The 13,814-nt window shown below is 46.5% G+C and overlaps 1 protein-coding gene across 6 annotated transcripts in view; it reads left to right on the top strand.

Moving 5' to 3' along the window:
• The window catches only part of ANOS1 (anosmin 1), a 675,260-nt gene that overhangs the window by 632,685 nt on the left and 28,761 nt on the right, over positions 1-13,814 (top strand). For all 6 annotated transcript variants that reach the window (XM_049704920.1, XM_049704921.1, XM_049704922.1 and 3 more), the window contains 2 exons: positions 10,113-10,318; positions 13,449-13,593. In XM_049704920.1, the coding sequence (XP_049560877.1) occupies positions 10,113-10,318; positions 13,449-13,593 (351 nt within the window). The remainder of the gene's footprint in view (positions 1-10,112; positions 10,319-13,448; positions 13,594-13,814) is intronic.

The raw sequence follows: 13,814 nt of genomic DNA, 5'->3' as shown, positions 1-13,814 counted from the left end.
AACACATGTCTGTTGAGCACCTGCTCTGTGTCAGGCACTGTGCTAGGCACTGAGGTAACAAGTAAAAGACAAAAATGTCTGCTGTTGTGGAAAACACACACACACACACGGATTCACTCTAATTGGGGGTGAGAGGAAACAGTAAACAAGATTAATACATAAAACACTCTCATATACTAGGATAGAGAGTGATAACTGACAGTGCGAAAAATAAAGAACAGACACGGGAGATGTGGGGAAGGGGGTGCTTTTGTTTTTTCCTATTTCAGGGAGGGCAGCCACAGAAGAGATGCTGTATGAAGGAGTGAAGGGCTGGCCTTGCACCGTCCGAAGGAAGAGCCTTCCGGTTCCAGGGGGTGGAGCCTGAGGGTGGAGCAGAAAAGGGTGCAGACTGGAAGGAAGGAGGGGCTGGGCGTGCTGGATGTCCAGGGTCACGGTACGGAGCGCCAGTGCAGTATTCCCGCTCAGAGCGCACTGCGCTGAGTGAAGAGAGCCAGACAGAGGAAGACGAGTGCTCTACGTTGCCGTTTATATGTGGATCTAAAAAGCACAGCAAACCAGTGACGCAGCAGCAGTAACGAAAGGTGACACTAACGTGGACGGAGGCAGAAGTCAGCTGTCCGGGGAGCTCATGTGGAAAGGTGACTCTGACAGGCTTTGGGGACTTACCCGTGGCCTGTAGGAAATGACTCCAGGGTCTTTGGTCAGGAACTGCTGGGCGATTGGTGTGACTAAAACAGAGATGATGACTGAGACAAGAGGGCGTTTCAGGGGAAGACGCTTTTCTTCCTTTGGGGATGCACATATTTCCAGAAGAGTAATCGTTGCCCAGCCAGTACGACTGCTGTGTTTTAGGGCCTTTCCTGCACACGGGCTTTTCTGAGGGGTGGACGTACCCCGGTGAAGGGCCCTGGACGTGATGGAAACACGAGTAATCAAAGGAGCAGCTGAAGACACAAAAATAACTTTGTTTCTACCTTAAAATTTTCCCGACAGGGCACGGAGGATCTTAACGGGGTAGAGGAATCCTTCTAAAATGGGTAGTGGTGGTGGTCACACCCGTAGGAAACACTAGAAATCACTGCTTGCACGCTTGAGTGAACTGTATGGGATATAAATTCTAGTTCAGTAAGACTGTTACATTTTCTTCCCCCAGCAAGCACTTTTGTATATTTGTAAATGCAGTGGAGTAAGATGGGGAGAGACGAGGTGGACCGTTCTGGCAATGTCTTCAGCCGTCAGGCAGGTCTGTCATCCCCTCGCCCCCAGCCCCGTTCTGTGATGCGTCTTCCCGGAGACCACCAGAGGATCTGTGATGACCAGCGCACACACGCGTTTGGTTTGCAGAGCACAAGGACTGAAGTCCGGAATGCGCCTTGCCTTGAGACGTATGGAAGGATGCATGTGCGGTGTGGTTTGTAAAAGCAAATAGCACCACATTTTAACGGTCACTGCAGCGCTTCCAAAAGCGGTGCATTTTCATTTAATTAAAAGCCCACTTATGCCCGCCCTGCTCCAGAACCAACTGGCACTGTACCAGTTGTACGTCTTCTAGTGGTTTAAAATTACTTTAAGAAAGAAATAGTGCTTCCAAAATAGTTGTCTGTGCAAAGGGTAGGCCATTTTCTAGTGCATTTGAATTTGCATATGGGACCAGACTTGATCATTTAAGGCTGACTCAAGGGAAGGGGCAAGGATCTTTTCCATCTTCCACGAACACCTCTGAAAATAAAAGCAAAATTAAATAGGACGATAAAAAAACTTGGTAAGGTGGGCATCATTTAGTTTAGTTAGGCCTGCTGCCTGGTATTCATCCTGATTCTCACAGAAAAGCCAAAATTCCTGTCTTTCTCTTCTTTAGGGTTACTTTCAAATACAAAATTACTAGTCTGTGGTTTGCCCGAATAGATTGGTTACTCAGTTAATTTCCCTTTAACTCTTTTTTTTTTTTTTTTTTTTTTGTGGTACGCAGGCCTCTCACCACTGTGGCCTCTCCCGTTGCGGAGCACAGGCTCCGGACGCGCAGGCGCAGCGGCCATGGCTCACGGGCCCAGCCGCTCTGCGGCATGTGGGATCTTCCCAGACCAGGGCATGAACCCGTGTCCCCTGCATCGGCAGGCAGACTCTCAACCACTGCGCCACCAGGGAAGCCCTCCCTTTAACTCTTATATCTCCCTATAACTTAATCCTAACCCCTTAGAATACCTATTTTCTATAAGAAAATTCTGAGTTGTTCATAGATTGGTAAGTCAGTTTCAGGCTTTTTCTTTCCAGGTGAATACCGTTTCTGGATATTTTTATCGCTAACCCCTGCCAACGCCCCTCCCCAAGGTTGAGGTGATTTTTCTGTATTTACTTATTTAAATGCTCTATACTGTCTTTCTCCCTGGTACTTGAGAAGGAAAGTTGGCTACAACCTTAAAAACTAAAATTACAGATAATTTAATAGACTAATGTATAATGTCCCTTTCTACTTTTTGTCTCTTAATGGAGAAAATGGAAATGGTAACCCTTCCACATGGTGAATTGCCTTCCTAGGCTACTCCTGGGATGAAGCGCTCGCTTTTCTGGGCACCAAGCCTGCCAGACCCTAGGGTCTTGGAAACTTTTCCATCCCGTGGCGTGGGGAGTGAACCCTAGGAAGCATCGGGAGACAGGTGTAGATACGTGTGGAATCACAGGGGCGTTTGCACGTGGGACTCCTGATGCGGGAGATGACCTGCCAGGGACGTGATCCCCAGACGCCCATGCAAGTTAAGGCTCCACATGGAAGCAGTTTACAGAGGCAAGGATCCAGGACACCGGGTGGGCAGGGGCGGGGGTGAGAGGGGAAGGTGACCAGGAAGGGAAGGCGGAGCACAAAGGCGCGTTCTCACGCTAGTTGCCACTGTGGGCAGCCCTTCGCCCTCTGGGGAACTGGGGCGTTGCAGGCGGGCTGCTCCTGGGCGTCTGTGTCCTGCACACGCACAGAGCCTGCTCTGGGTGCAGACAGAGGTGTGGTCGTTTACAAGCTGAGCGGACATGCCCTGAAATAGCACAGGACAGGGGACAGGGGTGGCACCCCGAGAGCGTCTGCTGTCTACCTCTTGGTTTACTCAATAGCTACAAGATTCCCGTTACAGACGTGTCTAATATGTTTTGAATTACGGTTAAAACAAAGATATGAATAGTTTGATGGACGCAATTCGGCGAGATCATGAAAGGAGCCCCCGTGTTCCCGAATGTGGGACAGACGTAATAGTAAGTGGAGACAGACAGGCCTTTCCAGGCTTGCTTTCTTCCCTCCTGAATCTGCCATCGCCCTTCCCAACATCAGATCCGTTTCACACTGTCGTCCGCTTCTTTGACGAAGCAGCCCCTGACTGCTGACCCACAGAGCGCCCCAAAGTGGCAGGCATCAAGTTAGAGTGACGCTCTTGCCAGCAGAAAACATACTTTGGTATACACTGGTCTTGAACATGTTCTCGATCATGTTGATATTTATGGACAGGGCAAAAAATGTGCATATACTGCATGCTTGGTATTGGAAATATACGTTACTAGTATCACTTTCTGTTGCAAGTGACTGTTTACAAGTTGACTGAATTGGGGAAATAAAGGGCTACAGAGACTTCTGTGTGTCGGCATCAGCAGTGGAAGCAGGAAGACGGACGGTTTTGTGCATTATGTTAAGCAAAGCCCAGCTTCATTTTCTTGCGTGTTGCCAAAAGCACGCAGACATTGGTCTGGATGTTTGAGGTTAGTCCGTATCCATTTAACACTGAATTAATGTGCGTTTAGGAGATCTTATAAAGACGAATTAAAAAATCCACCTTCCGTCGTCATTAACCTAATACGTCTTCTAATGTACATAATACAGTTATTATATTCACTTCCTTCCAAGTTCAGAGTTTTCCATCCATCTTTCCCCCCTTATTTCCCCATGTGTACAGGATACATTAAAAAGCAGAAGAAAAGCAGACGTTGTTTTCACAGCGTGCGAGCATCACACGGGATGTTATTCCACGCATACATTACGGAGTGTTAGGAAAGCGAGAACAGACTCCACTGTGGTCATAAAGTTCCCTGTCGCTCCACGGGGACCCATGACTTTCTACGCAGCTGCTCTGTGTGCCATTTCCACTGGACAACACTGTGCTGAGCACATGTCCTGAAACTATGTAATAGCTGGGAATTTGCCTGCCATGCAGTTTCTGCAGCTTCCCTAAGTTGTTGAGTGTCTAGATACTGCAGGGGGATTTCTTTCTTCTCCTTCCCTTCCCTTCCCTTCTCCTTTCCCTTCCCTTCCCCCTTCCCTTCCCTTCCCTTCACTTCCCTTCCCTTCCCTTCCCTCCCTTCCCTTCCCTTCCCCCTTCCCTTCCCTTCCCTTCCCTTCCCTTCCCTTCCCTTCCCCTCCCCTCCCCTCCCCTCCCCTCCCTTCCCTCCCCTCCCTTCCCTTCCCTTCCTTCCCTTCCCCTCCCTTCCCCCTTCCCTTCCCTTCCCTCCCCTCCCCTCCCCTTCCCCTCCCCTTCCCCTCCCCTCTCCTTCCCCTCCCCTCCCCTCCCCTCCCTCCCTTCCCTCCCCTCCCTTCCCTTCCCTTCCCTTCCTTCCCTTCCCTTCCCTTCCCTTCCCTTCCCTTCCCCCTTCCCTTCCCTTCCCTTCCCCCTTCCCTTTCTTTCTTTCTTCCTTCCTTTCTTTCCTGTCTTTCTTTTCTTTTTCTTTTTTTTTGTTAATGAGGGAAGTAAAATTATTCCAACCGCTGTGTCTGGAAAGAAAAAACAGTTTAAATATCAGAACTAACCTACGAATTAGCTGGAGAACGTGTGACTGGTTATATCATTGCTTTAAAACTCTAACTGCCCTTGATCACCGCCCCACACCTAAGAGGCAGTCGTCTGATGCATTTCAAATGGGAAGTCTGTTCCCTGGACATCGTTTGAGGAACTCAAATAAGTAATAAAATTAACATTCATGCTCTTAAAGCATATCTCGTTCCTCTCTCTGTGTCTATGTATATGTACGTTTCTTCATGATTGTGTATTTATAAAGGTCTCTCTTTTTTTACGGAAGTAGAGTTGATTTACAATATTGTGTTAGTTTCAGGGGTCCAGCAAAGTGATTCAGTTATAAGTATATATGTTTTCAGATTATTGTCTCTTGTAGGTCATTACAAGATATTGAGTTTAGCTCCCCGTGCTGCACAGTAGGTCCTGCTGTTTATTTTATATATAGTATGTGTATCTGCTAGTCCCAAACTCCTGATTGACCCCTCCCCGCCTTTCCCCTTTGGTACCCGTAAGTTTGTTTTCTGTCAGTGAGTCTGTCTCTGTTTTGTCGATGGACTCATTTGTGCCACATTTTCGATTCCACGTGCAAGTGGTATCCTATGATGCTTGCCTTCCTCTGTCTGACTTCCTTCACTGAGTACGACCATCTGAAGGTCTCTCTCTTTACTGCCGTTTGCACCCCACTCTGCTGTTGCGCTAACGCGCGGCTGGGTCTCCGTGTTTAACCAACAGGATCGTCTGGACACGTGGAGGCGCGCCTGCCTCACAATAAGTGATGGGCTTTCTCCTGGGATGGCAGGAAGGGCTCCTTTCCCATGAGAGTTCACATCAGTGTGATAATAGCCTGCCTTTCTGCAGGGGTGACAAGTGATTTCATTTGGCACTTTACCCCTCGTAGGGCGTAAAGCTGTTCTACCGTGCGTGTTACTTTGTCACAAAAGGGTCAGAGATGCAACCGTAAATCTATCTGCTGAAACCCAAAGCTTCCATCTTCCTTTGCCAAAAGCACTACATAGGATCGTTAATAAAAGGAACTATTTTTTCTCCAAGGCTGAAGTTGGTTATTCCTGCTAAACATCGAAGATATCTTTGCCCTGGAAATCATGCAAACTGTAAAAGGAGCTAATACGGGCTTCCTATTACATTTATCTTTGAAAGTGTACTTGCTGCCTGCTTTGTGAGTTGTGTTTCTGCAGATAATTGGGAAGGTTGCAAAGAGGGAGTGGATGAAGCAGAAAGAGAGGTGAGATGGGAGAGAAATACTCTCATTTAAGCTTCAGAGGGAGGGGTCAGGGGAGCTCTGGTCTTGTGATGTACCTCTGACCTTCTCCCCCTACACTCTTGAACTAGTGAATTAAACCCTCTGATCCTCAGTTTCCTCATCTGCAAAATGGGAACAAAAGGCCAACATTAAAAAAACAAAGCACAACCATATGCATATAAAATTGGAAATAAGCTGTGCTTATGTCCAGTTCCAAGAGACTAAATGGTGTCATTGCTTTGGAAAGACTCTAGCTCCGGGGTTGACAGTCCATGGCCTGTGGTCCATAATTGGCCTGCCGCCTGTTTCTGCAGATAGCGTTTCACTAGCACAGATCCGTGCTCATTTGTTTCCATATTATCTGCAGCTCCTTTCAAGCTACGACAGCAGAGTGGATTAGTTGCAGCAGAGACTGTCTGGTCTGCAAAGCCTTGATATTCACTGTCTGCCCCTTTACAGAAAAAGGCGTTCAATCCCTGTGCCAGACTGTAATGGGCACTTTCCCCAGCAAAGGGCTTCACATGTTGACTTTCTGTAGAGACAGTGGCCCATCGTTATGATGATGGTGATGTTGATGGCACATAAAAGATGTAGAGATGTGGCCTGAAACCCCTCTTTCTCCCCTCATTGTCATTCTCACGCCTGCCTCTGCCACCAGTTATGTGAATGACCTCGGGCAGGTAACTCTACCTATCCAACCCTTAAGATCCTTACCAGTTTTTTTTTTTTTTTAAAAGTTCATAAATAAATTATAAAATCCCTTAGAGCTTTATCATAATGTGGAGTTTCTATATGCATATAATTTCTTCCACAATCTTCCAACTGCATTTCAATGTTTTAACAGAATTAAAACGTCACGTAAACTGAAAGAAAAGATTTTGTATATTTCAACAAAGTGAATATACTTGATTTCACACTGCAGGGAACCATTTCACAAGGCAGTGAATGACAGCAATCTGGGAATTTGTTGGGACTGAATGAAATCCTTCAGATTAGACAAACAGGACAGACTCTCTCATCTGAAGTCTTCAGTGACTAGACAGATAGATGAGTAGCTCGTTTACAGAGGATAATTGGGGCGATAACCTCTGCTATTCCCCTTTGGCTTCAAAATTTTAAAAAGTAGTTATTTGGGGAGAGAAAGAGATTGGGGGTGTCTCACGTTGGTAATGGGAGTACGCCACCTGGGTATTGTGAGTACTCAAATGGGCCTTACTTTTAAGAAAATGTGAAGCAAATATTACTAATTCATTTATTTGAAAGCACTACTTCCTAATGCCATTGTCATAAATTATGTTGTTTCATATTTTATCATGTTTCATAAACTAGATGATGTTTTTCTGAATTATGATCACATCTAAGGTATGAGGAGTTTTTCCAGGGCAGTAAGAAATGATATCATGAATGAAGTAGATTAGGGAAATGATGAAATACTGAATACCAGTTGCCTTCCTTAAACCTGGAATTTCTTTAGAAAAGGAGGTGACTTTGAGCTTGTCCTGCAAACCTAGACTCTCTGGAAGATTCACATAACTACTTATTTCCAGCATATAGACATCCAGGTGCATCACTGAAAACGTGAATGGCTGTAATCACCTTTACACGTTGTAATTTTTCTCTTGCTCTGAAGTCATGCTGAGCTTGCCAGCCAGCTTTCTGTAAGAAAGGTCTGCAGTAACCTGTCGTAGGTTAAGGACTGACTCATGCCGCAGAGGTTGATCTTAAGGGCCTTGGAGAATACCAAAGTAGGAGAAAATCGCGGTGAAATTCTGCTGGTGCGCGGAGGAAAGCACATGTAACTGTTTTGAGTAGGGTGACATCTGGTCAACCTACAGTAGGTACAGCCTCTCGGTGGCGGGGGCAGGGAGGGAGGGAGGCGTTTAGGCTAAACCAGTAGAAAAGCTTCAGTAGCTCTTGGTTTTCATCTCCACGTAATCAGATGGGAACCAGTGTGGTCAGAGCAGCAGGCTCAGGTGGGGACAGGAAAGGAGGTTTGGGAGGTTATGTGTGGTAAGAATGCACAGGACTTTGGGGAGGCTGCCAGCACGTTGACTCTAAGTGAGACTGGAGGCCATCGAGAGCTTCCAAGCTGTGTCTTAAAAAACCACCAGCTGCCGTACTGGGAAAGGCTCGGAGGCCCTCGCCGTCATCAGGGAGCAAAGACAAAGGCTTGACACACGATGTTACTCTGGTGGAAACAGTAAGATTCCAGATAGATTTCTGAAGGTACTGCTAGCCCAAGGAATGAAAGCAGAAGAGGTGTACGACCTTGAGGTTGGGCGCGGGAGCAGCGGGAGAGAGGAATTTGTGTTTCCTGAGATGGGGCGTCTGTGGGGGGCAGCAGGGGCTGGGAGGGACGGGGACTTCGGTCTTGGGCACATTCCTTTCAAGCTGCCTCTGAGACCTCCAGGTGTAGCTGATGCAAAGACCCTTGAGTACTTGAATCGAAGTTCAGGGCTTTTAAAGCTGTGACTGGTGAGATCTCTAGAGATTGGGTATAGATGCCAAGAGGCCCCCGAGTTCAGAGGCCAGATGCTCCCCCGCTTAGCGGCGGTGGGATGGGGAGGCCAGGAGGGGGGAGGCTGAGGAGGGTCAAGGGACCAGAGGGACAGCCAGTGGGGAGCGGAGGCAGGCGGAGACCACGATGCAGGGTGAAAGCAGTGAGGCGTGTGGCGCCTCTGTGGGGATGACCAGCGTGGGGCTGCCAGGGGCTCCGCAGAACCAGAAGAGCGAGGAGGGCCGTGCTTCCTGAGCCCGTGATAACAGGACCCAGCACTTCCCTCCTCGCAGGAGCCAGGGGCTGTTTACACCTTTGCCTGGCCGCCACCAGGTGCAGGACTGTTCAGCTTCTGATCTACTTCAGAGTCGCGTGTGTGCTTTACATACAAGTGTGTATTTTACATAAAACATGAACATATATTGAACGTGGACATATCCATGGGCCACACCTGCACTTGCTGAATCAGCATACCTCAGTATAAGTCTTGGGCGCTCCCAGAGGGTTCCTCACGGTGACCGTTTGAGAACCACCTTGGTCAGGCATGTCAGGTAATGTGCATTGGATGAGCCAGTAGCCTAGGAAAGCAACTACAAAGCTTTAAAAAATGACACAGCCCACCACACCTCCAAAACTTATCTATCTTACAGAAAAGCAACAGAGTTTTAAAAAATAATTCATGCTTCCATCATCCCCGAAACACAAACCATCCCAAGGGTAAAACCATGGCTATTTTCCGCCAGTCTTCTTTGTTTATATGGAGTTAGATAGAGCTTCTTTGCCCCTCTGATGCAGATGGTATTAGAATTAGAATTATTGACAGCATTTTTCCGGGCAGGCGTCTTAAAACAAAACCATCTGTAAATCATTTGTGGTGAGCGGCGGGCTCCATTTGTGGCGAAAACATGAAGGAAAGACCCTCAGCTTTACACGTACTTAGTCATCTTCGTATATAGATTTCAAATGGAGGTTTGTAGAGAAATCATTCCAGAACCTAATCTCTCTCCTGACAGCTGAGACGGTTTTGGCTTATGCGACAAACTAGAAATGGTGAAACTATAAAAATGTTACCCGTCTGTCATCCACTTTGTAATGTGGCGAAAAAATGAATGGTTTGTTTTTGCTGATGTTTTCACGTCACTCTTAACTTTTGATTGAAGGATCTGAAGCTCCAGGACCGCTCGGATGAAAACAGTTATTCGAATGAGCTGGTCCTAGATTTCTGTCTTTTCTTTTCAGAATTTTCAAAGGCATTTCAACCTTGCTGACCTATTTAATGCCAACCAACCTACATGGAATTTGACCATGTTTTACAGAACTTTATCCATTTCGGTACAGTGAAAATTTGGCTGTGTTGTAGCGGTATGGAAATGCCTAGATTACAAATATGGCCCAAACACATTGCTCTTACTGTTCTATAGGTTGTTTTTCAGTTTGAGGCTTAAGAAGGGGATCTTCCTTAGTGCTTATCTTCAGCTATTCTCCATCAAGGGCAGTCTTCCTGCATCGACCCTGTAGTCATTACATGTACAGAGGCGATGCTTTTGTGGTCATCCTGGGCCCTTGTGTCTTTCTCCTGGGATTTCAGATCCATCTGCACCACCGGCCCCAGCCAACCTCCGGCTTGCAAACTCCACCATCAACAGTGACGGAAGCGTGACTGTGACGATCGTTTGGGATCTCCCCGAGGAACCAGACATCCCAGTGCATCACTACAAAGTCTTCTGGAGCTGGACGGTCAGCGGCAAGTCACTTGTGCCAACGAAGAAGAAGAGGAGAAAGACCACGGGTGGGGTGAGTGAGACCCAGGGGGAAGAGGCCCATCTCCTCGCAGTGGTGTTTGAACTCAGGCACCAGGTCTGAGAGTGGCCTCTGCTGAGCCACAAGAGGGACGGATGAGGGACAGGTTCCCATCCCTCCCCTTTGAATGAGGAAGTTCAGAAAACAGAGGACCAGGCCAGCCGTTCAGCCGTGCACACTTTAGGTGACAACAGTTGAGTTCAGTCTGTTGACTTACTCAGATCCAAATGGCTGGTACCACACCAGAGATCAGAGGAACAAAAATGTCTCCATCTTGGGCTTCCCTGGTGGCACAGTGGTTGAGAGTCCGCCTGCCGATGCAGGGGACGCGGGTTCGTGCCCCGGTCCGGGAAGATCCCACATGCCGCGGAGTGGCTGGGCCCGTGAGCCATGGCCGCTGAGCCTGCGCGTCCGGAGCCTGTGCTCCGCAACGGGAGAGGCCACAGCAGTGAGAGGCCCGTGTACCGCAAAAAAAAAAAAAAAAAAAAAAAGTCTCCATCTTAACCTGTCTAGCCATTGAAAACGAGACAATTCAAAATGTCCTCGACATTTAGGTCTCTTTTTTTCTAAAGAGATCCTTGTAAACTGAAGAGTAAATGTTCACGGGCTTTATCTGTTGTGTATCGTAAGGGGCGCCCATCTATAATCTAATCAGTGCGACAGCAGACAGTTTAGAAAATGCATGTTTGACAATATGCTTTTCTTATTGATTAAAAGAACTTGGAATGGCTTATTTTCCACACGCCAAGAAATAAAATCTTCACTGAACTGTTTTATGCAATGAGATCTCTATAACACTGAACATTTTGCATCATATGAAATGCTTAATGCATAAAAATGAGTGTTTGGTGTCCTTTTAGTACGTATTCCTTTATCTCATTGTTATAAAACTTAACACCTTTTCCCCTAATTCATAAGGTTGAATTCCGTAAATAAATCAATGTTTGAAAGTGCTTTAGAAGGACACCCAGACTTTTTTTTTTTTTTTTGCACTGAAGTTTCCAATATCTGTGCCATTGAGAATTATAAAACATGTCTCCACAGGTCCATATCACCGATATTTAGCTGTGATACTGTTTTGGTTTTATTTTCAAGAAACATTCTGACAGTTCCAGCTTTTATTTTGTAGGACTTTGCAACAAGTGACCATTGGTAATGTGTGCTTATCTCACAGAAAGTGCTGGAAGAGATAAAGTTGTGCAATTACAGGGATGGAAAGCAAAAAGCGATGTGATGAAATGCCGACAGCCCCCTGCCCCTGACATACCCTTAATAACCAAACAGCATCAAGGATTAGTAGGGAAGTTTGCAATTTATTTCCAGTATATGTCAATTAGATAAATAAAAAATGAACTGTGGGGCTTCCCTGGTGGCGCAGTGGTTGAGAGTCCGCCTGCCGATGCAGGGGACGCGGGTTCGTGCCCCGGTCCGGGAAGATCCCACATGCCGTGGAGCAGCTGGCCCCGTGAGCCATGGCCACTGAGCCTGTGCGTCCGGAACCTGTGCTCCGCAACGGGAGAGGCCACAACAGTGAAAAGCCCGCACACCGCAAAAAAAAAAAAAAAAAAAAAAAAAAGAACTGTGAATTTAATTATAATTGTGAACAGGCCTAGAGTAGCCTTAATCATAGGTCACTATCTTACGAGTGACGTATTTTTCTGGATCCACAAGAGGCAAGCTGTAGGTCATGTGCCTCATTAAAGTTCTCAGTATTAAAATTTGACCAACTGAGAATTATGATCAGGAACTGGAAACATGTTGAAAAACATGAGAAATTGTGAAATTTTCTTCTTGGGGATCAATGTCTTTTCATTTCCTAAGAGTCCATCCTAATATCTGTGAAAACTAAGAGGAGTGGGGATTTTCAAGGAAATACTTTTTCAAAAGTGAATTCTATTTTCCTTGTTTGAAGATAATAGTTTAGGAAGAGTGACACAGAACATAACAAGAAACCCTAACTAAAAAGAATTGGGAATTGGTAGTTCATAGACATCCTGTAGGTAAAAGGCAGAAAGGGCACGAAGAGGCACGATTAGTACCACGGTGGGTGTGGCTGAGAGGCGGCCCAGCCTCACCTGGGAACAGGGACCGCGGCCCAGAGCCTGCCTCTCGGCCCCCACTTCTGGAAGCGCAGTCCTTTCAGCTGTCCAGAGCCGCCCTGCTGGAAGGTGGCCGAATTCTGATAACTGATCCCTCAAAAGCCTGAATCATGCAAAGGTGCCAAACTATGAATTTACAGGGAGCGTTGTGCTCACGGTTCTGAAACGCCCACGGAAATCATGTTCTCTCCCTGAAAAGAGATCTCACGTGACCCAAAATGGTGCGGAGAATTCCGACAGGTCATCGAGGTATTTAAACAAGGGACGGGCTTCTGTGATTCCGTATTTGACAACTTCAGATGACGATACCTTCCTGTAGCACGATGCACGCATGCAACTGGCCTACTCTTTGTGGGAAGGCACGTGCTACTTACTGACTGCCTGATGTCTGGTGTCGCATTAGTGATGGACACATTTTTCCCTTCATAGATGTTAATACCACCAATTAGACCATTTAGGGCCATGTGATAGCACATGTACTATATTTTGATGAATGTTTGAATTCTAAGACAACAACCTTATTTCTCTTAATTCCGAGCACTTGTAAGGGGCTTTATTATTATACCTGCAAAGCCATAAAAAAGTGCTTTAAGCGTTTTGTCAGGTTGATTTTTCTTAAAACTTTTGGTGGAAATTTACTCATAGAAGATTTAGGATGAAATCAGAAATACAGGGAATGCGAATTCTTCATCTTTATAGCTTTCCTCTCTCTGTAAGGTGGTATCTAGTAAGGAGTGAGGGGACAGAATTATTCATTTTCCTGCTACCGGAAAGCATCCAATAATGGGATTAGGAATACAATTTAAAAAAAAACGTGTTTGTGCTTTTTGTATGACATTTATTTTGATCCACGGGAAAAGCGGATTTTCATATGCTAAGGATGTAGAACGATTTGTGATCTTAGATAGTCCGGGCAGACATCAGAGAGGAGCTGGTGTGCTTCACAAGGACACAGCAGCTGTGCAGGGAAGCTCAGAGGCAGGGCGGCTTGTAACAGAATCTGTGTGTGTTCCCTCCACCTGCAGTCTCAGAATTCTGTGACCCTGGAGCCACTGCAGCCCGACTGCGACTACACAGTAGAGCTGCAGGCTGTCACCTACTGGGGCCAGACGCGCCTCAAGAGCGCCAAGGTCTCCCTCCAGTTCACGTCCACACACGCCGTCCACAGCAGTAAGTGCTTCGAGTTCCTTTTTCCTATTTGCAGTCTTTACATGGAGAGTCTTCATACATGTAAATATGTCCTTTGAACTAGGATGTGTACAAATTTTACCTTTGAGTTTTTCTTAGGATTTTTATCTCAGTTTTATGTGCAGTATTTTGGCGTTATAATGGACGTTTAAGAAGAAAGGGTGTCTCACTCGAACAGATGTTTATACTTCCATGATTTGGGG

The sequence above is a fragment of the Orcinus orca genome, chromosome X, assembly GCF_937001465.1.
Source record: "Orcinus orca chromosome X, mOrcOrc1.1, whole genome shotgun sequence".
Classification (NCBI taxonomy): Eukaryota; Metazoa; Chordata; class Mammalia; order Artiodactyla; family Delphinidae; genus Orcinus; species Orcinus orca.
Note: the sequence above shows the minus strand (reverse complement) of the source record. Positions and strands in the feature narration are given on the sequence as shown.